The following is a 21,529-nucleotide window of genomic DNA, read 5'->3' on the forward strand; positions in this document are numbered from 1 at the left end:
AGAACAAAGGGCCAGGTCAGAGAGGGTGAGCAGAGGGGGTGAGGAGGGGCAGGAGCAGGAAGCAGATTTGCATGGGGACCCACCCTCCTCTGGGGGAGGGGATAAGAGGGATCTGAGGACCAGGCCCAGGGCTGCGGGCTCAGAAGGCAGCGTCTGGAGCGTCTCCACCATGGTCTGGGCTCTGCTCCTCATCACCGTCCTCACTCAAGGCTCAGGTGAGGCCTCCAGGGAAGGGACCCCGGGGACCTGACTGATCCCTGGTGTCTTTGTTCTCAGGGTGACCTGGGCCCCAGCAGGGAACTGACCAGAGTGTGTTTCTCCTCTTTGCAGGGTCCTGGGCCCAGTCTGGCCTGACTCAGCCTTCCTCAGTGTCTGGGAATCTGGGACAGACGGTCACCATCTCCTGTGCTGGGACCAGCAGTGATGTAGGGGCTTATAATGGTGTGGGCTGGTACCAACAGCTCCCGGGCTCAGCCCCCAAAACTCTGATCTATAATCTCAACAAACGGTCCTCAGGGATCCCTGCTCGATTCTCTGGCTCCAAGTCCGGGAACACAGCCACCCTGACCATCTCTGGGCTCCAGGCTGAGGACGAGGCCGACTATTACTGTAGCTCATATAAAAGTGGTGGTACTGTGCACAGTGGTCCAAGCTTATGAGGAAGTGAGACCAAAACCCACCTGAGGTCACAGGCTCCCTGTTGCTCTGACTCTGCTGGCAGCTCGTCTGCATCTGATGTTGAAGCATCAGCAGCTGAGAAGGCACCTGAGGACCCTTCGAGGGATGAGGAGAAGAGGAAGGGGTGGTTTCATGGTTGTTGTCCCTCCTCTTTAAGCCCCATCTGAGTGGGAGCATGACCCAAGAACATAGTCACGGTTCGTGAGGAAGCTGCTGCATGGGCCTGTGCTGATTCTCCAGTGGGCCCCCACCTGTGTTGCCCCTCTTTGCTTCTAGACCAACAACTGCAATCAGCCTCAGCAGGTTCCTGGGCTGAGTAGAGAGTATGAGCCACAGGAGGGACACTGCACTGCAGGAACTGCTTGGTTCTCCTATTTCACAGGGACAAAAACCCCTAGACCAAACGGGGAGGGGACAGGAAGGGAGCTGGTTAGTGGTGGGTGGAGCATAAAGCTGGATCAGCTGGATTCATTGAGCTGGGCTCCCTTCACTCAGACTCTGCGTGTCACGTTACCTGCAGCTGGCAGGGGTGGCAGAGGGTACAGGGAGTCCCAGTGGTTTGGTTAATTAGTTACTGGAAGCAGAGTCCAAAACGCGATCCTTAGTGAAAGGTTGTTGCTGAACCATGAAAGACGCTGGGATTGCTGGCCTCCAGAGGAGAGGAATTCGATCAGGGGCCAGTGACGAGGCTTGATCACTCAGAGCTTTTGAGTAATAAAGTTTTATTAAAGTATAAAGAAATAGAGAAAGCTTCTGACATAGACATCAGAAGCAGGCAGAAAGAGTGCCCCCTTGGTAGTTTTTAGCAAGAAGTTATACACCTATGAGCAGGCTGCTAAAAGGAAATGTCTCAAAACTCAGAGAGTGGCAACCAGGCCCCTCAACCACAACACGCATTTTGAGATAATATTGGCACAAGGTAAGTCACCCCAGGCCATAAAACATTTGACATGATTCTTAAAGAAAGCTAGGTTTCCAGGCAAATACATAGTCTCATCAATATAGCTTAAGAGAACATTTGCATGAGTAAAACAGACTGGTTTGTTGAGCCATTACGGTTCTCAGCCTTAGGCGGAATCAACTTGAAGGAAAACAGAGCCTAGGGCAAGTACATAGTTCATTAACGTAACTTACGAAAAGCATTTCCAAAGGAAAACTTGAGCACTGCTTAGCTCAAGGTTTGAGAAAAGTTGAGTTCTGGTGGAACCAGGTGTCGTCATGGCAACATAGATTGTAAAAGAAACCCCCTTATAATTCTGTATAGAGAAGGGAAAAAATCGGACACTTGTAGTTTGTTTAAGAGAGAGAGAAAAAACGCCTGACGCTTGAAGCCTGTTTCCCCCATTTGGAGACCCACGCCTTCCTTCCTGTTCCCCTCTCACTACTGAGTGAACTAGAAGGCCCAGACCTGTCTGCCTGAACACAAAGCGACTCAGCATGCAAGGAGATTGGAAGGTTGGAGTAGACTTGTGCCTTGAGACCTGCTGCCCACCCTTGGAGGGGGTTCCAGGTGGTGCAGTGGTAAAGAATCAACCTGCCCAGCAGGAGACCGGAGTTCACTCCCTGGATGGGGAAGATCCCCTGGAGAAGAAATGGCAACCCAGTCCAGTATTCTTGCCTGGGAAATCCCACGGATAGAGGATCCTGGTGGGTTACAGTCCATGGGGTCACAAGAGTAGGACACAACTTAGCAATTAAACCACCACCAAACTCCTACTTTGCCCCAAAACCGTCTAGGTCAAGTGAACAAAAGTCTAACTCAAGTCACAGCGCCTGGATCAATTTCCAGCCTTGAGCCAGGTTGGTGGTGGTGGTGGTAGTTTAGCCGCTAAGTCGTGTCCTGCGCTTGCGACCCCATGGACTGTAGCCCGCCAGGCTTCTGTAAACACTTGCCAAAATTGGAGAAAGCCCACTCCGCAATGAAGACTCGGTGCAGTCAAGAAGAAATATAAATAAATAAATAAATTTTCTAAAAAAGGGCTAAAAGTACTTAAAAAAAAAAAAAAAAAAAAGACAGAAGCTTATTTTAGAGGGAATCAACCAGAGGCCCATGGTCAAATCTATCAGGCCTGGAGTCTGGGGAAAGGAGACTTTCAGACTTTTGAGTAGCAGGGGGCACTGTGAGTCCCTGTTTCCTTCCGTGGGAGCTGGCCCAGCTGAGTGTCTTTTCATCTGACGCCATTTTCATTTCCCGTAAGTGGTCCTCACGCGTGCGTCAGGAGCCATGAGGGCCCTCATGCCCGGGGACAGAGGGTGACAGCTGAAGGAAAGCAGACACGAAGCCCTCACCACCCGCCTCCGCCCACCCTTCATCGGGCAGGGGTCCTCAGCTGGGACCCAGGCCTGGTGCAGGCAGGAGGCTGGGTGGGTGGGGGATGGGCCTGAGGGCCGCTCCTCACTGAAGAGACAGGGGAGAGTTCAAGGTGCAGGAGACCAGCCCCAGCCACTAGCCCCTCAGGAAGCAGTGCATGTAGAAGCATCACCAACATGTCTTGGACCACTGTCCCCTTCATGGGCCTCTGCACAGGAGAAGGCAGACTCCCTGGGCGGTGCGGAGGGGGCCTGGGCAAGGGGCCTTGTGGAGGAGTTGCCCTAACAGTGGTGCCCACGGGCGTCTCCTGTTCTCTTCGGCCATCAGCTCCCAGCCTGTGGTGACTCAAGACCCTTCCCTACGCTGTCATCCAGGCCGACAGTCAGCCTCCCCTGCATCCACCCCCGTCACTCTTTACGCTCCATCATCCAGGCCGGCAGTCAGCCTCACCTGCATCCACCCCAGTCACTCTTTACGCTCCATCATTCAGGCCGACAGTCAGCCTCACCTGCATCCACCCCCGTCACTCTTTACGCTCCATCATCCAGGCCGACAGTCAGCTTCACCTGCATCCACCCCAGTCACTCTTTACGCTCCATCATCCAGGCCGATAGTCAGCCTCACCTGCATCCACCCCCGTCACTCTTTACGCTCCATCATCCAGGCCGACAGTCAGCCTCACCTGCATCCACCCCAGTCACTCTTTACGCTCCATCATCCAGGCCGACAGTCAGCCTCACCTGCATCCACCCCAGTCACTCTTTACGCTCCATCATCCAGGCCGACAGTCAGCCTCACCTGCATCCACCCCAGTCACTCTTTACGCTCCATCATCCAGGCCGACAGTCAGCCTCACCTGCATCCACCCCAGTCACTCTTTACGCTCCATCATTCAGGCCGACAGTCAGCCTCACCTGCATCCACCCCCGTCACTCTTTATGCTCCATCATTCAGGCCGACAGTCAGCCTCACCTGCATCCACCCCCGTCACTCTTTACGCTCCATCATCCAGGCCGACAGTCAGCTTCACCTGCATCCACCCCAGTCACTCTTTACGCTCCATCATCCAGGCCGACAGTCAGCCTCACCTGCATCCACCCCAGTCACTCTTTACGCTCCATCCTCGGGGGCAGAGCGGCCTCACCATCGCTGGGGACAAGGCTGAGGACCCTTGTATAGTCTGGTCCAATGCACCGGCTTCACACTCACAGCTTCTCACGGGGGGCTGGATCAGCCTGGCATAGCCCACTCCATCTTCCTCCCCGCCTGGTCCTTCCAGAGCCCAGAGCCTGAGTCAGCTCCACAGACAGGGCGTCCCTTCCCCATAGGAAGAGCAACTCCTTTCTCAGCTGACCGTGGGCAGAGCACAGCGGGGACAAAGACCAGATCAGAGGCTGAGCCAGTGATGACCTTCACAGGTCCGTCCAGCCATGCTGATCCAGCGTTTTCAAGCAAGACCTCTTTAACCTGAGACTTCAGGAGAATGCTTTTCAAGGTCCACCAGAATGAACCTCTTCCTCCCCAAGGGAACTTGGCATTGTTATTCGCTCTCTCAGCCCCTGCCTTTCCCCGTCAAGGCCGCTCCCTAAATCCTGTGCTGCACGCACAGCAGAAAATCTGCAGATATCTGGGGAAGGCATCGATGGTCAGCACAGGGGACAGTAGACAGGGCTCAGGCCCAGAGGACCTTCAGCCACACGCAGCAGCTGAACCTCCTTGAAGATCTTCAGGCCCCGGATAAAGTAGTGAAGGTCAAGGCTGGCCTCAACCCACCTGTGGCAATCCTGCTCCGCTCCTCGGGCGCCATCCTGGGCAGCTGCAAACACCCAGATTTATTACCCAGAAGCTCCCCCGTGCCACTACCTGACCACATGTCACTCCTGCCCTTCGAATTCTTACCTCAGAGGCAATATCACACTGGCCCTGAGCTGCGTCTGAACTCCAGACCCCTCAGGATGTGCCCGTGTGTGGGTGCTGTAAGCGACGAGGGCTACCAGGAACACCTGTTCTGTTTCAAAGTGCTGCCCCAGCCTTGAGAGCAAACACCGCAATTACACCGAAGGCTTGTCCTCCTCTGAGACAAGGTCCGGGGAGGAACTGGGTTGCTACCTGGACAGCTATTGACCCATGATTTGTTGGCCCATGTTTCTCCTTTTGACCCATGTTTTTCCATCACATACAAAAAGAAAATCCAGACCATCACATACAAAAAGAAAATCCAGACCATCTCACTGGTTTGCTCAACAAGCCACTGTCCAAACTCTTAGAGGTGCAAGAGGAAATTTCTGGGTGTCCTACAAAAACAGTGAACTTTCATCCAAAGAAGATTTCCCTGGAGAATATTTGAATCACCATGTGAAGACCTGGACCAGGGGATAAACCTCCTACTTGACCCAGAATTCCAGCGGCTGCAGGGGAATGTCCACATCAGAAATAGAAAAATGTCACCTGTGAATTGCTTTGAAAAGAAAAGGCAGAACTTTCCTCCAGGTACACCCCTGTCTAGCTTGAGAGCTGACGTCTAATATGGAAGATGGAGGCAAAGTGAGGGAAAACTGCCATCAAGAATACTGACAATTCAGTTCAGTTCAGTTCAGTTCAGTTCAGTCGCTCAGTCGGGTCCGACTCTTTGCGACCCCATGAATCGCAGCACGCCAGGCCTCCCTGTCCATCACTAACTCCCAGACTTCACTCAAACTCATGTCCATTGAGTCGGTGATGCCATCCAGCCACTCGTCCTCTATCGTCCCCTTCTCCTCCTGCCTTCAATCTTTCCCAGCATCAGGTTCTTTTCCAATGAGTCAGTTCTTCGAATCAGGTGGGCAAAATGTAGGAGTTTCAGTTTCAGCATCAGTCCTTCCAATGAACACTCAGGACTGATCTCCTTTAGGATGGACTGGTTGGATCTCCTTGCAGTCCAAGAGACTCTCAAGAGTCTTCTCCAACACCAGAGTTCAAAAGCATCAATTCTTCAGCACTCAGCTTTCTTTATAGTCCAGCTCTCACATCAGGTGGCCAAAATATTGAAGCTTCAGCATCAGTCTTTCCAATGAATAGTCAGGGTCGATTTCCTTTAGGATTGACTGGTTTGATCTCCTTGCAGGCCAAGGGATTGTCAAGAGTCTTCTCCAGCACCACAGTTTGAAAGCATCAATTTTTGGGGGCTCAGTCTTCTCTGTATTCCAGCTCTCATATCCGTATATGACTACTGGAAAAACTGTAACTTCAACTATATGGACCTCTGTTGGCAACATGATGTCTCTGCTTTTTAATATGCTGTCTGGGTTTGTCATAGCTTTCCTTCCAAGAAGCAAGTGTCTTTTAATGTCATGGCGCAGTCACCATTCACAGTGATTTCAGAGCCCAAGAAAATAAAGTCTGTCGTGTTATCACTTTTTCCCCATCTATTTGCCTGAAGTGTTGGGAGTGAATGCCAGGATTTAGCTTTTTTAATGTTGAGTGTCAAGCCAGCTTTTTCACTCTCCTCTTTCACTCTCATTAAGAGGCCCTTTAGCTCCTCCTCACTTTCTGCCATTAGAGAGGTATCATCTGAATATCTGAGGCTGTTGATATTTCTCCCAGAAGTCTTGATTCCCGCTTGTGCTTCATCCAGCCCAGCAGTTTGCATGATGTTCTCTGCATGTAAGTTAAATAAGCAGAGAGGCAATATACACTTCTGACGAGCTCATTCCCAATTTGGAACCAGTCTATTGTTCCATGTCTGGTTCTAACTGTTGCTGCTTGACCTCGGGTGACCTGACGCTGGGTTGACCCTGGCCTCTCTCACCTTCTTATCCACTTCTCTTCCCCCGAGCCCTCCCTCTCTCCGGCCCCTCACCCTCCTCCCCTCCCTCCCGTCCCTCTCCCTCGTCACCTCCTTCTCCTCCTCCTTCTTCTTCCTCTTCTTGCCTTCCTCTCTCTCTTCTTCTGAACATGTTTGGATCTCTCCCCAAAGGTTACAGTTTTATTTAAATCTTGCATTACATTTGCATGTTATACGTCTGTCCTCTACTCATAAGCTGATCCTCATCGTTTTCCCCTGTCCATTGTGTGTCTGTCTGTCTTTATTCTTTAATGGTCATAACACCAGAAGTAGCCATGCTGTGACCATCACTGCCCCAGGTGTCTTGTGTGGCAGCCCGAATCCAGCCCGCCAGCTGCAGGACTGAAGCCCTCATTTCCCCAGACACGGGGGTCCACAGCCCCAGATCCCGGGCTTACTTCTGCTGTAGTCTCTGGCCCCGGTGACACTCCCATCCCAGTGGCAGATGCAACTATGGACCTGTGTGTGGAGCGGGGGATAGAGGCAGGGCCCCTGCCCCCGATTTGAAGGGCTCTTAAGAGCTCACTGGTGGTAGCAAACACCTTCTTCCAGCAACACAAGAGAAGACTCTACACGTGGACATCACTAGATGCTCAACACTGAAATCAGATTGACTATATTCTTTGCAGCCAAAGATGGAGAAGCTCTATACAGTCAGCAAAAACAAGACCAGGAGCTGACTGTGGCTCAGACCATGAACTCCTTATTGCCAAATTCAGACTTAAACGGAAGAAAGTAGGGAAAACCACTAGACCATTGAGGTATGACCTAAATCAAATCCCTTATGATTATACAGTGGAAGTGAGAAATAGATTTAAGGGACTAGATCTGATAGAGTGCCTGATGAACTACGGATGGAGGTTCGTGACATTGTACAGGAGACAGGGATCAAGACCATCCCCATGGAAAAGAAATGCAAAATAGCAAAATGGCTGTCTGAGGAGGACTTACAAATAGCTGTGAAAAGAAGAGAAGCGAAAAGCAAAGGAGAAAAGGAAAGATATTCCCATTTGAATGCAGAGTTCCAAAGAACAGCAAGAAGAGATAAGAAAGCCTTCCTCAGCAATCAGTGCAAAAAAATAGAGGAAAACAACAGAATGGGAAAGACTAGAGATCTCTTCAAGAAAATTAGAGATACCAAAGGAACATTTCATGCAAAGATGGGCTCGATAAAGGACAGAAATGGTATGGACCTAACAGAAGCAGAAGATATCAAGAAGAGGTGGCAAGAATACACAGAAGAACTGTACAAAAAAGATCTTCATGACCCAGATAATCATGACTGTGTGATCACTGACCTAGAGCCAGACATCCTGGAATGTGAAGTCAAGTGGGCCTTAGAAAGCATCACTATGAACAAAGCTAGTGGAGGTGATGGAATTCCAGTGGAGCTATTTCAAATCCTGAAAGATGATGCTGTGAAAGTGCTGCACTCAATATGCCAGCACATTTGGAAAACTCAGCAGTGGCCACAGGACTGGAAAAGGGCAGTTTTCATTCCAATCCCAAAGAAAGGCAATGCCAAAGAATGTTCAAACTATTGCACAATTGCACTCATCTCACACGCTAGTAAAGTAATGCTCAAAATTCTCCAAGCCAGGCTTCAGCCATACGTGAACCGTGAACTTCCAGATGTTCAAGCTGGTTTTAGAAAAGGCAGAGGAACCAGAGATCAAATTGCCAACATCCACTGGATCATGGAAAAAGCAAGATAGTTCCAGAAAAACATCTATTTCTGCTTTATTGACTATGCCAAAGCCTTTGACTGTGTGGATCACAATAAACTGTGGACAATTCTGAAAGAGATGGGAATACCAGACCTCCTGACCTGCCTCTTGAGAAATCTGTATGCAGGTCAGGAAGCAACAGTTAGAACTGGACATGGAACAACAGACTGTTTCCAATTTGGGAAAGGAATACGTCAAGGCTGTATATTGTTACCCTGCTTATTTAACTTATATGCAGAGTACATCATAAGAAATGCTGGGCTGGATGAAGAACAAGCTGGAATCAAGTTTGCCAGCAGAAATGTCAATAACCTCATATATGCAGGTGACACCACCCTTATGGCAGAATATGAAGAACTAAAGACCCTCTTGATGAAAGTGAAAGAGGAGAGTGAAAAAGTTGGCTTAAAGCTCAACATTCAGAAAACAAAGATCATGGCATCCAGTCCCATCACTTCATGGGAAATAGATGGGGAAACAGTGTCAGACTTTATTTTGGGGGGCTCCAAAATCACTGTAGATGGTGATTGCAGCCATGAAATTAAAAGATGCTTACTCCTTGGAAGGAAAGTTATGACAAACCGAGATAGCATATTAAAAAGCAGAGACATTACTTGGCCAACAAAGGTCCGTCTAGTCAAGGCTATGGTTTTTCCAGTGGTCATGTATGGATGTGAGAGTTGGACTGTGAAGAAAGCTGAGTGCCAAAGAATTATTCTTTTGTACTGTGGTGTTGGAGAAGACTCTTGAGAGTCCCTTGAACTGCAAGGAGATCCAAGCAGTCCGTTCTAAAGGAGATCAATCCTGAGTGTTCATTGGAAGGACTGATGCTGAGGCTGAAACTCCAATACTTTGGCCACCTGATGTGAAGAGTTGACTCATTGGAAAAGACCATGATGCTGAGAGGAATTGGGGGCAGGAGGAGAAGGGGACAACAGAGGATGAGATGGCTGGATGGCATCACCGACTCGATGGACATGAGTTTGGTTAAACTCCGGGAGTTGGTGATGGACTTGGAGGCCTGGTGTGCTGGGATTCATGGGGTCGCAGAGTCGGATATGACTGAGCGACTGAACTGAACTGAACTGAGCTGAAGAGCTCACCCGTACCAGAGCTCCTCAGGTCCTCCTGCAGGCCTGGCTGTAATGGCCCCCAGGTCACCATCCTGCCTCCTTCATCCCATTCTTTCACGAAAGGCTGGGAGTAGGGTGAAGTGAGTTGTCTTATATCTAGAATTTCTGCATGTGACCCTCAGAGTGCAATTTAGCTCCAGAGAACTGAGCTCCAAGAGTTCATTTTTTCCTTTTCTTCTTTATGATACTACCCTCTTCTGAGCAGAGACCTCATGTCAGGGAGAAGGGGACTCTGCCTTCCTCAGCCTTTTGTTCCTCCAAGACCCACATGGGGAGGGTCGCCTGCTTCACTGAGCCGGAAGGTTCAATTGCTCATGTCCTCCAGAAACACCCCCCACCAGAGACCCCCAGAAATAAATGGAACGGCACCTTGTTTCCCAGACAAGTGGGACACACATTATGAACCACCTCAGTGATTAAAATAGTAACCTCTGTGTATGTGTATTTACTGGAGAAGGAAACGGCAACCTACTCCACTATTCCTGCCTAGAAAATTCCATGGAAGAGAAGCCAGGCAGGCTACAGTCCACGGGGTCACAGAGACTGAACATACACAAGCACATGGAAGTGTATTTTGCAGTATTTTTAAATTTGTTCAGTTCAACATGGAGTACAAGAATTCAAATCGTGAAGTCAATTGACCAAGAAACCAGAAGAAATCACTGTGTTGTGATCTCTGTGGAGGTAACATGGGTACCTGTGCTCTGACCCTCACAGCCTCTGGCTCTCTCTCTACATGTACATACACATATATTTCCATGTATGTATGTATTCGGAAGATTTCACATACGTCTCACCAGTCCACAGCCCCCGCGTTCCCTGATGCCCAGAACATCTGTGATAGCTGTGAGTATTGTCACCAGATAAGATCTTCCAGGTTCCTGCGCCCACATTGGTTATCAGGTCTCTCTGATCCAGCATTTCTCAGCTAAGATTCCTTGTGACTCCTGGCTGCAGAATCTTCTGCAAAAGTCCCACAGAGAGGAGTGTGATCACTGTACACAGGAGGACCGTGGTTCTCTAGTGTGAGAAAAGCTAACTCAGCCCTTCACAGGGACGTGAATGTACCTGAGACAGTAATCAGTTATGCTGAGAAATCAGAGCTCTACTAGAGGCAGCACATGGGGTAGCCAGCAGGGGGCAGCAGAGCACGGCCAGGAGCAGCAGGTCAGAGGCTGGGCTGCCCAAGCGGGGCTTCAGGGGAACCAGCCCTGCGGGTCCACAGGTGTCCAGGGAGCAGCGCTTGGCAGGAAGTCAGGACCGGACAGGCCATCCCCTCAGGACTAGTGACCACCTCTGAGGGTCACATCCACAGTGAACCCCAGAGCACCATGCCTCAGTCCACGGCCAGGACGCTGCCAGGCTGACCGCCCCACCGGGGAGTCCAGGGGAGACCACAGGCCGGGGGGCTTGGGACAGTGATCATGTGGTCAGACACAGAGAAGGTGACAGTGACCTCAGTCCCTGAGGACAAGTCTGATGTGCAGACGTGAGAAGCCGAGGAGGAAGCTGGGGACAGACAGGGCTGATGGTGTGGTGACCCCGCCTCTCAGTGAGGGGCCCCCGGGGGTGAATTTGCATAAACCCAAACCCTCACTGCCCCCGCAAAGCTCTGAGAGGGAATAAAGGGGCTCGGAGAGCCCAGCACTGCTGCGGGCTCAGAGGCAGAGCTCGGGGCGCGTCCACCATGGCCTGGACCCCTCTCCTACTGCCCCTCCTCACTCTCTGCGCAGGTGCGGCCCCCCAGCCTCGGCCCCCAAGCGACCAGGCCTCAGGCTGGCCTGTCAGCTCAGCACAGGGGCTGCTGCAGGGAATCGGGGCCGCTGGGAGGAGACCCTCTTCCCACACTCCCCTTCCTCTCCTCTCTTCTAGGTCACCTGGCTTCTTCTCAGCTGACTCAGCCGCCTGCGGTGTCCATGTCCTTGGGACAGACGGCCAGCATCACCTGCCAGGGAGACGACTTAGAAAGCTATTATGCTCACTGGTACCAGCAGAAGCCAAGCCAGGCCCCTGTGCTGGTCATTTATGAGTCTAGTGAGAGACCCTCAGGGATCCCTGACCGGTTCTCTGGCTCCAGCTCAGGGAACACGGCCACCCTGACCATCAGCGGGGCCCAGACCGAGGACGAGGCCGACTATTACTGTCAGTCAGCTGACAGCAGCGGTGATCCTCACAGTGACACAGACAGACGGGGAAGTGAGACACAAACCCTCCAGTCCTGCTCACGCTCTCCTCCAGCCCCGGGAGGACTGTGGGCACAGCAGGGACAGGCCTGGCCCAGTTCCCCCAGAGCTGAGCCCCCAGGCGGCCCCGCCTCCCGGCCCTCCAGGCAGGCTCTGCACAGGGGCGTTAGCAGTGGACGATGGGCTGGCAGGCCCTGCTGTGTCGGTGTCTGGGCCGTGGAGTGACCTGGAGAACGGAGGCCTGGATGAGGACTAACAGAGGGACAGAGACTCAGTGCTAATGGCCCCTGGGTGTCCATGTGATGCTGACTGGACCCTCAGCAGCCAAAATCTCCTGGATTGACCCCAGAACTTCCCAGATCTAGATCCACGTGGCTTTAGAAAGGCTTAGGAGGTGAACAAGTGGGATGAGGGCTACCATGGTGACCTGGACCAGAACTCCTGAGACCCATGGCACTGAATGGGGTTAGGGACCCCTCCCAATGGCACCCCACTCCAGTACTCTTCCTTGGAAAATCCCATGGACGGAGGAGCCTGGAAGGCTTCAGCCCATGGGGTCGCTAAGAGTCAGACACGACTGAGCGACGTCACTTTCCCTTTTCACTTTCATGCATTGGAGAAGGAAATGGCAACCCAGTCCAGTGTTCCTGCCTGGAGAATCCCAGGGACAGGGGAGCCTGGTGGGCTGCCATCCATGGGGCCACACAGAGTCGGACACGACTGAAGCAACTTAGCAGCAGCAGCAGCAGCCCAATAAAACTCAGCTTAAGTAATGGCATCTAAATGGACCCTATTGCCAAATAAGGTCCACTCGCGTGCACTCTGTTTAGGACTTCAGTTCCTGATTGTGGAGGGTTCCCACAAGACGTGTGTGTATATTGGTGTTGCCGGAAAACAGTGTCAAAGTGAGCGTCCCAGACTCATCACCCTCCCACTCCCACTATTCCATTGTCTCTGCAGGTATTAAGCATAAAGGTTAAGGGTCTTAATAGATGGAAGAGGAGTGAATACTCGTCTGTGCTTAACACATACCAAGTACCATCAAGGTCCTTCCTATTTATTAACGTGTGTTTTAATCAGAAATATGCTATGTAGAAGCATCCGGACGATAGCCCATGTTACAGACGGGGAAGCTGAGGCATGAAGTTCTCAGCACCTTGTTTCACGTCAGACCTGAAACGGGGCAGAGCCGGCAGCAAACAAGGTTCCTCTTCCCAAGCGCCGGCTCTTCACCCGCTTCCTACGGCTTCTCACTGTGCTTCCTAAACTAAGCTCTCTCCAACCCTGTGGAGACAGGATTAGCGACTTTAGGAGAAAAGACCAGGAACATCCCACACCCGACCCGAGTGAGCCACTGAGACAAGGCTTTGTAAGGACAGAACCAGCAGGTGTCCTCAGCGAGCCAGGGAGAGACCTCGCACCAAAAACAATATTGTAGCATCCTGACCCTGGACTTCTGACCTCCAGAAATGTGAAAAAGAAACGTGTGGGGTTTAATCAACTCACCGGTGTTATTTGGTTATGACTGCCTGAGTTAAGAAGGAGTTGGGAACACTTGAGTGTAGGTGTTCATGGAACATAAGTCTTGTTTCTCTGAAATAAATTCCCAAGGGTATAATTCCTAGGTTGTAGGGTAACTGCCACAAATCTAGGCAGCTTATTAAAAAACAAAGATATCACCTTGCCAGCAAAGGTTCATATAGCCAAATTATGGTTTTTATAGTAGTCATGTATGGATGTAAAAGTTGGATCATAAAGAAAGCTGAGCGCCGGAGAATTGATCCCTTCAAATTGTGGTGCTGGAGAAGACTCTTGAGAGTCCCTTGGACAGCAAGGAGATCCAACCTGTCAATCCTAAAGGAAATGAACTGTGAATATTCACTGGAAGGACTGATGCTGAAGCTGAAGATCCAATACTTTGGCCACCTGATGCGAAGAGTTGACTCATTGGAAAAGACCCTGATGCTGGAAAGCTTGAGGGCAGGAGGAGAAGAGGGCGGCAGAGGATGAGACGGTTGGATGGCATCACTGACTCAATGGACATGAGTTTGAGCCAACTCTGGGAGACAGTGAAGGATAGGGAAGGCTGGCGTGGTACAGTGCATGAGGTCACAGAGAGTCTGACACATCTTAGTGACTCAACAACGACAGCAACACAGTCGTCACACGTTTAGTGTGATAAGCGGCAGAACTATTTTCCAGGGTGGCTGTACCCCTTTATATTCCTTCTAGTAACATCTGAGTGACCACGCACACTCCAGCCTCCTCTGAGCAGCTGCAGGTCAGCCCTGAGGTTCAGGCAGCCTCTCTGCTCCTGGCCCAGCTCCTCCAGAGCCAGTCGCTCCCTCCTCAGGGGCCTTGGATTTTCCTGCTGAAAATGAAGATGTCTGTTCTGAGCTAGACTGCTGTCAGGGTGGACAGGAAAGGAAAGGTTTAGGGTCTCAAAGGGTTCCAGGGCCCCGGGTGTGACCCTGTGTCTCAGGAGAGGCCGTGCTGTCAGAGGTCTGCAGGGATGCATCTCCTCCCGGTGGCGGCCTGGGCGGGCCCCCCTGCTCTGCTGGAGAAGGTGTCCCCTGTCCTGAGGCACTGCATGCGGCCTCAGATTCCCCTGGACCCTTCTCTCCTGGGATTTCTCTTCCAGAAATGACAGTCATTGGTCCAGTTCACAGCTCCATGTCCCAGATGCTGGAATGTCCATTATAGCTGGTTAAATTGTCCCCAGAGAGGACCCTCCAGGTTCCCGCCCTGACGTTGCTTCGCATGTCCCTCTGTTCCAGCAGTTGTCAGCTGTGATCCCTTATGACGCTAGGCTAGGCCATATTTTGCAAAATAGCCACAGAAAGGAGTGTGTTCACTGTGCCCAGGAGCCCGATGTCTTTGGGCAATAAGAAGTACTAATGGCAGCTCTCCACACAGACATGAAAACGCCCCAGTCAGTAAGTACAGTCATGCTAAGAAGTAAGATCTATGAGAAAGGCAACAACATAAGTTCATTCTTTTAAAAAAAAAAGCCTGTATTAATCTCATTTCAGGTTGTGACTCCTCTTGGGAGATATTATTACCAATCTTGCAGATAGAAGGAATTGTAGGACAATGCTCTCAAAATTGTAAACCAACAATTAGATGACTAACCAATAATTGTCTATCAACACATTAGATGACTTGGATAAAATGGACAAACTTACAGACACAAACAAAGTATCAAACTGACTCAAAAAGAAATAGGAAATGTGAGGAGACATCTAATGAGAGCTTAAATCCATAATTAAAAACCTCCAGGGAACGTCGCTGGTGGTCCAGCGGTGAAGAATCCACCTTGCAACGCAGGGGACACCGGTTCGACCGACCCACCATCTGGGAACAAAACGTCCTGAGAGGCTGCTGCACCTGTGCCCCAGGACTACTGAGCCCACGTGCTGCAGCCACGCGAGCCTGAGCGCCCTGGAGCCCGCGCTCTGCAACGAGAGAAGCCACTGCAGTCAGAAGCCCGAGCTTCGCAACGCGAGAGCAGCGCCCCCACTGGCCACAGCGAGAGAACGCCGGCACACAGCAACGAGACCCAGCACAGCCGAAAATAAAAGGAAAAATCATTAAAATTCTTGTTTAAAAATCATCCTAACAAAAAATTCAGTACCGGTGGCCACAGTGATGATTATAGCAGCGATTTAAAGAGGAATTAACACTAATCTTATGAAAGTCTATTAGACAGTGAAGAATAAGGGAATTTCCTAACTCGATTTGTGAAGCTGGTTACCCCTTCCAGCCTACTCAGAGACACTACAAGACAAGGAAATGACAGGGCAATATACCTTAGGTTTATTGATGCAAAAATCCTTTCAGATGTTAGTGAACAGAATTTAATACCATGTTCAAAGGATTACATGTCACAGCCAAGCGTGTCTACAGCTCTATTGCACACACAAGATATAAATCCCTTTATCCAGGGACTGTGTCCTGTCCACAAGAAATTTCAAGACAGAATGTGCCAGACCAAAGGGTGTGAGTCAATTTCTATCCGTTGGGTGATCTCTTATTTTGGCTCTGGTGAGGTATCCTCCACCGACCAGCCCTGCCGCTGCACCCACAGCTGGCCCCTCTGAGAGTCAATGGCTGAATCTCAGGTCCCCCGGCCCAAGCCCCAGGACCACCTACAGGACCACTGATGCCTCCAGAGATGTCTGCAGGGGTGGGAGTGCTCACTGCCTCCTCCAATAGCTTGGCCATGAGACACCTGTCACTCGTGACTTCTCAGGAGGATGAGGACCAATTATCACTGCCCAGCAGAGGCAGCAGGACCTGGCCAGACCCCTAGGACCCAGCAGCACCCCAGCCCCACATATTCTCCAGCATGACCTGGACCATAGCTTCCCTGGCCTCCTCCACACGCAGGCTGAGGGGGCTACTGATGAAAGCCAGGATGTGGTGGGGATGGCCCCGAGCCCTGGGGGTGCCACAGTTCCCCCCAGATTGCCCCCCCACCCCGCTCACTTCGTACCTAGTCAAGTTCTGTCCTAAACGGCTGGAGTCTGAATCCAGGACCCCTGGGCCCCATCCTGGGTTCATCCCATTCTCTTTATTGATCTGGGGACTTGCTCTCAAATGCGATGCAGCTTTACCTGCTGTAAAATGTGGAGGTAGGTACTAACTTCAAGGATATTTTTCCAAATTAAAGTATAAAAAGGCCCAATGAGTGTTGTTAACTATGGGAGTGATTCAGAGAACTTTGAGGCCCTAGGGTCTCCTCGGCAAGAATCCAAACGCAGGGGTTCAGCCATCAGTACGATTTCTGGATGGGTTCCCAGGGGTATCAGCAGGAGACCCCCAGTTTCCTAAAAAGAGGCACACTGTGCTAAAGTAAATATGCTACCAATGCAAACTCTTGAGGGGTGTGAGATTGTGAGATGACATAAAAGAAAAAGAGAGAAGAGATGATGGAATGGTGATGGTGGTGATGATACTGGTGATGAAGATGTGATGATGAAAATGATGTAAGTTCTCAAATGCACTCAACTGCCAGGAACACCATCAGCGAAGTGCCCTCCTGGGGTGGGACTAGTGCCAACCTTGGTACACCAGCACAAGGAGCCCTGGGTCCCCGGGGGCATCGCACAGGTTGCTACGGAGCCTGGCAGTTTACGGCTAGAGTCATCCCGGACCCTCCACTCCACTAACAAAACCAAAGGGACGGCGCAATCATCTCCGCCCTGAGACAGGGTCACAGCACAGCAACTTCCCGGTGCAGGCGGCCTCTAGTGCTGGGCCAGGCAGGGCTGGACTCCGAGGTCCACACCCTCTCTGCTGACAGGGGCCTTGGGGTGACCTGCGGGAGGGGAGCCGCTGCCCTGATCGTCCTCCACCAGCAGGGGGCAGCAGAGCGCGGCCAGGAGCAGCAGGTCAGAGGCTGGGCCGCCCAAGGGGAGCTTCAGGGGAAGCAGCCCTGCGGGTCCACAGGTGTCCAGGGAGCGGCGCTTGGCAGGAAGTCAGGACCGGACAGGCCATCCCCTCAGGACTACTGACCACCTCTGAGGGTCACATCCACAGTGAACCCCAGAGCACCATGCCTCAGTCCACGGCCAGGATGCTGCCAGGCTGACCGCCCCACCGGGGAGTCCAGGGGAGACCACAGGCCGGGGGGCTTGGGACAGTGGTCATGTGGTCAGACACGGGGAAGGTGACAATGACCTCAGTCCCTGAGGACAAGTCTGATGTGCAGACGTGAGAAGCCAAAGAGGAAGCTGGGGACAGACAGGGCTGATGGTGTGGTGACCCTGCCTCTCAGTGAGGGGCCCCCGGGGGTAAATTTGCATAAACCCAAACCCTCACTGCCCCCTAAAAGCTCTGAGAGGAAATAAAGAGGCTTGGAGAGCCCAGTGCTGCTGCGGGCTCAGAGGCAGAGCTCGGGGCGCATCCACCATGGCCTGGACCCCTCTCCTGCTGCCCCTCCTCACTCTCTGCACAGGTGCGGCCCCCCGGCCCTGCCCGCAGGCTCCGGCCACACAGGACCCTGGGCGGGGCCAGCCCCAAACCCAGAGCGCAGTCCAGGCACCGCCGCAGGGTGGGATACCCAGGGAAGGGGTCGTTCCTTCTCATCCCCTCTCCCTCCTCTCTTCCAGGCTCCGTGGTCTCCTATGAACTGACCCAGCCGACTTCAGTGTCAGTGGCCTTGGGACAGACGGCCAAGATCACCTGCTCGGGGGACCTGCTGGATGAACAGTATACTCAGTGGTACCAGCAGAAGCCGGGCCAGGGCCCTGTGATGGTCATTTATAAAGATAGTGAGCGGCCCTCAGGGATCTCTGACCGGTTCTCTGGCTCCAGCTCAGGCAAAACAGCCACGCTGACCATCAGCGGGGCCCAGACCGAGGACGAGGCCGACTATTACTGTCAGTCAGCTGACAGCAGTGATAATCCTCACAGTGACACAGACAGACGGGGAAGTGAGACACAAACCCTCCCGTCCTGCTCACGCTCTCCTCCAGCCCCGGGAGGACTGTGGACACAGCAGGGACAGGCCTGGCCTGGTTCCCCCCGCCTCCCGGCCCTTCGGCAGGCTCTGCACAGGGGCGACCGCAGGGACAATGGGCTGGCGGGACCAGACTGTCCTGGTGTTGGCCGCGTGGTGACCTGGACAAAGAGCCTGATGAAGGACAGACAGAGGGACAGAGACCACTGCTAATGGACTCTGGATGTCCATACGGTGCTGACAGGACACTCAGCAGCCAAAACTCCGGGACGAATTCAGAGAACTGCCCAGCTCCTCGGAGCTTCTGTTGAGCTCGAGAAACAGAACGAACCAGCCCGGGGCCGGTGTGGGGCCGTCAGGCCGCTCCCCTGGGCTCCCCGACCTCCCACTAGGGCTGGAGCCGCGGCAGCTCCCCGCTGTGCCCTCCCTGGGAGGGGCTGTCATTGCAGAGACGGTTCCCCCGCCCAGGCCCTGACCCCTCTGTGAGGGAGATTCAGTCAGTGATGCCTGAGGCCCGGAGCCCAGTCCCCGGCTCGGGTCAGGACGACGTGCAGGCCCCGCCCCGAGCCCACACCTGTCACCACACCGCAGGGCGGACCCGTCCAGCCTCCCAGGCTTCCCTCCAGAGATCACACTCAGCACCAGGCCTGCGTTCAGAGCGGAGGTCCAAGGAGCCAAAAGAAAACACATGTCTAGAGGGAAGAGTCCTGAGGAGGAGAGAGCTACACAGAGGGTCTGCACACTGCGGACACTGCTCGGAGCCTGAGAGCTCGAGTGCGGGGCACAGTGAGCGGAGGGAGGACGGAACCTCCAAGGACACCGGACGCCGATGGCCAGAGACACACGCACGTCACAGGAGGGCCAGCTGCCCAGACGCAGGGGAGCTCCTCATTAAGGCCTCAGGGTGAAGAGTCAGGAGAACTGGCCCCGGTTGTGGGGAAACTTAGCCCAGAGGAAACGCTGCCCTGGCCCCAGGTAAGAGACTGAAATAACAGGCGGACAAAGGACTTTCCTGAGTCCTAGTGACTTTCCTGAAGGTAAAACCAAAAATGAAAAAAAAAAAAATTAGGGAAAAATACAAAGATCCCGTATTCAACAAGAAAAGATTCACGGTACCCGATTCCTAACAAAAATTACCTGTAAAGAATCAAGAAAATAGGAGCTATAGTAAGCACAAAATGTATTAATTCAAACATGCTCTGAAATGGCCCAGATAATGTAGTTTATAGTCAAGGACACAAAACAACCTTTAAAATTATGTTTATTTTTTTCTTGAGACAAAGAGATTTTAAAAACGTTAAGTAGAAACAAGAGAGGTTTAAAAATGACCCAGATTGAATTTCTAGCAATGGGAACTACAGCATCTGAAGACTGAACTACTCTGGACAGGATGGACAGCACACAGATGTGGCAGAAGTGAAGAGCAGTGAACTGATCCCTCTGCCCGAGACCCTCGTCCTCACCATCTGCTTGTGGCCTCTCAGTGTGCCTCCAAAGCTGAGACACGGCCTTTCCTGAATGTGCCAACAAGTTCCCTCTCCTTTAAAACACAAGTGACCGATGTGGTGAATTTGCTTTGCTGTCGTGTCCAATTAAAACAATGTTTTAACTATATAAGTAATTTAAAATTTTCCAATACACACTTTTTAAATTAGGAGAATTAGATGCTGTTTCCATGATTAATTTTGCTTACCCAATTAGACAATTAGTTGAAAATATCATCTGCATATGAATTAAAAATATTGACACATTCTACGCTACTCTATCCTAAATCTTTAAAACCTGGCGGGTATTTGAATCTGAAGCACATCTCACGAGGACAACCCACATTGCATGATCAGGAGCCAGTGTGGCTTGTTGGAGCCACCATCTTGGAAGAGACCCTGAGGTGCATGTGGTTTCCTTCAGGAAACTGTACCTGCAGAACACACTCACCACCACCAGGAGGCGATGGAGGGTCCCACATCCCAGAAGCATTGCTGGGGAAGAACTGCTGGCCCCATTTCCACCCAGATCAGGGGTACCGAGGTCACCCAGAAACTGCGGAATTTTATACGTGGATCCATCTGACTTGCATCTCAAGGCAAGACAGTAATGCAACTACAATTTTAAAGGTGGTTCTGAGCCATCGAGCACATTTTTATTATAGTCTTTGAAATGAATGACAATAGCTTGTGAATGTGTTAATAAGTAGAGCCACATTTTCCCTTTCGCTGGAAGATCATCTCCATGAACTCCATGACAAGTCATTAAGAAATATTTTGTGTGCAGATCTAGAAAAAAGGTGGACCATAAGGAATGTTTGATTGACATAGGCTCCAGGGTACCTGAATAAAGAACAGAGGGCTGTGAGAGAGGGGCTCAGGAGGCCTGGGGAGGGGAGTGTGGGGGCTGAACGGTCAGTGCCCTGGCTGGAATCTTGACTCACTCATCCCCATCTGGAGTCCCTGGGGAAGTCGTGTCCTCTCCCAGTGCTGGCTCCTGCTCATTAGACTGGGGAGGGGTTGAGCCATAACAGAGGGGCTGGGGTTACTATGACACCAGGGGAGGGATGCAGGAAACTCTCCAAGGGTCTGGCATCTGCTGAGTCTCACAAGTCCTCCCTATGTTGAAGGAGCTACAGGTGTAGGAAGATGACCATCCTGGGGCACCAGGGGGCGCTGTGGGTCCTGGTTGCAGACGCTCCCAGGTGCCCGTCCCCTGGGCAAGGCTCAAGTGCAAAGGGCATGACTGGTGCTTCCTTGAACACACTTCTCTTGAGGAGAACGTCTGTCCCTCTGAAACCCACATGTGGCCCTACCTCTGACCCCAGGGGATCCCGAGTGAGGCCCTGGGCTCAGGGCTGAGCAGGAGCTGAGACCAAGGACGGGGGCGGGGAGTTGACTTGCATGCACTGCCCGTCCTCCTGGAGCTGCAAGTGGAGACAATAAATTGGGGGCCTGGAGAGGCCCGTCCAGCTGGGCAGCCTCGGGGCAGAGCTCAGGACGCGCCTCCCACCATGGCCTGGGTCCCCTTCTACCTGCTGTCCCTGCTGGTCAGCACGGGTCAGTGTGGCCCAGGGCCTCGGGGGGCTCCCGGCCCCTCCGCCTGGCTCAGTCTTGAGGGTCCCCCACCCAGTGTGGGTGCCCTCAGCCTCGCCTGCCTTTCTGTCTGCAGGCCTCTGTGCTCAGCCTGTGCTGACCCCACCCCTGTCTGCATCCTCCTCCCTGGG

At 52.2% G+C, this 21,529-nt stretch overlaps 1 protein-coding gene, 1 pseudogene and 1 gene segment (V, D, J or C); all 3 read left to right on the plus strand.

Annotated features, from left to right (window-relative positions):
• LOC147355818 (immunoglobulin lambda-1 light chain-like) overlaps nucleotides 1-21,529 on the plus strand; it is a 340,682-nt gene that overhangs the window by 256,280 nt on the left and 62,873 nt on the right. Inside the window, exons 1-2 of one of the 21 annotated variants that reach the window (XM_086348960.1) lie at nucleotides 70-215; nucleotides 331-634. The exons of 19 other annotated variants lie outside the window; for them this stretch is intronic. In XM_086348960.1, coding sequence (XP_086205086.1) covers nucleotides 170-215; nucleotides 331-634 — 350 coding nt within the window. In that variant the 5' untranslated portion in view covers nucleotides 70-169. Of the gene's footprint in view, nucleotides 1-69; nucleotides 216-330; nucleotides 635-21,529 lie in introns of those variants that run through there. One more of the 21 variants, XM_086348974.1, reaches the window with a different exon arrangement.
• LOC147355830 (immunoglobulin lambda variable 3-25 pseudogene) lies at nucleotides 11,301-12,111 on the plus strand (annotated as a pseudogene). The gene is made up of 3 exons (XR_015144912.1): nucleotides 11,301-11,405; nucleotides 11,545-11,923; nucleotides 12,006-12,111. The product of XR_015144912.1 is annotated as an immunoglobulin lambda variable 3-25 pseudogene (transcript).
• On the plus strand, nucleotides 17,682-19,526 carry LOC147355831 (immunoglobulin lambda variable 3-25-like). The segment is given in 2 exon segments: nucleotides 17,682-17,814; nucleotides 17,969-19,526. Coding segments are annotated over 2 exon segments (609 nt in total).

Source organism: Bos grunniens, chromosome 17 (assembly GCF_055505025.1).
Source record: "Bos grunniens cultivar Pamir isolate PY7600 chromosome 17, Bosgru_T2T1.0, whole genome shotgun sequence".
NCBI lineage: Eukaryota > Metazoa > Chordata > Mammalia > Artiodactyla > Bovidae > Bos > Bos grunniens.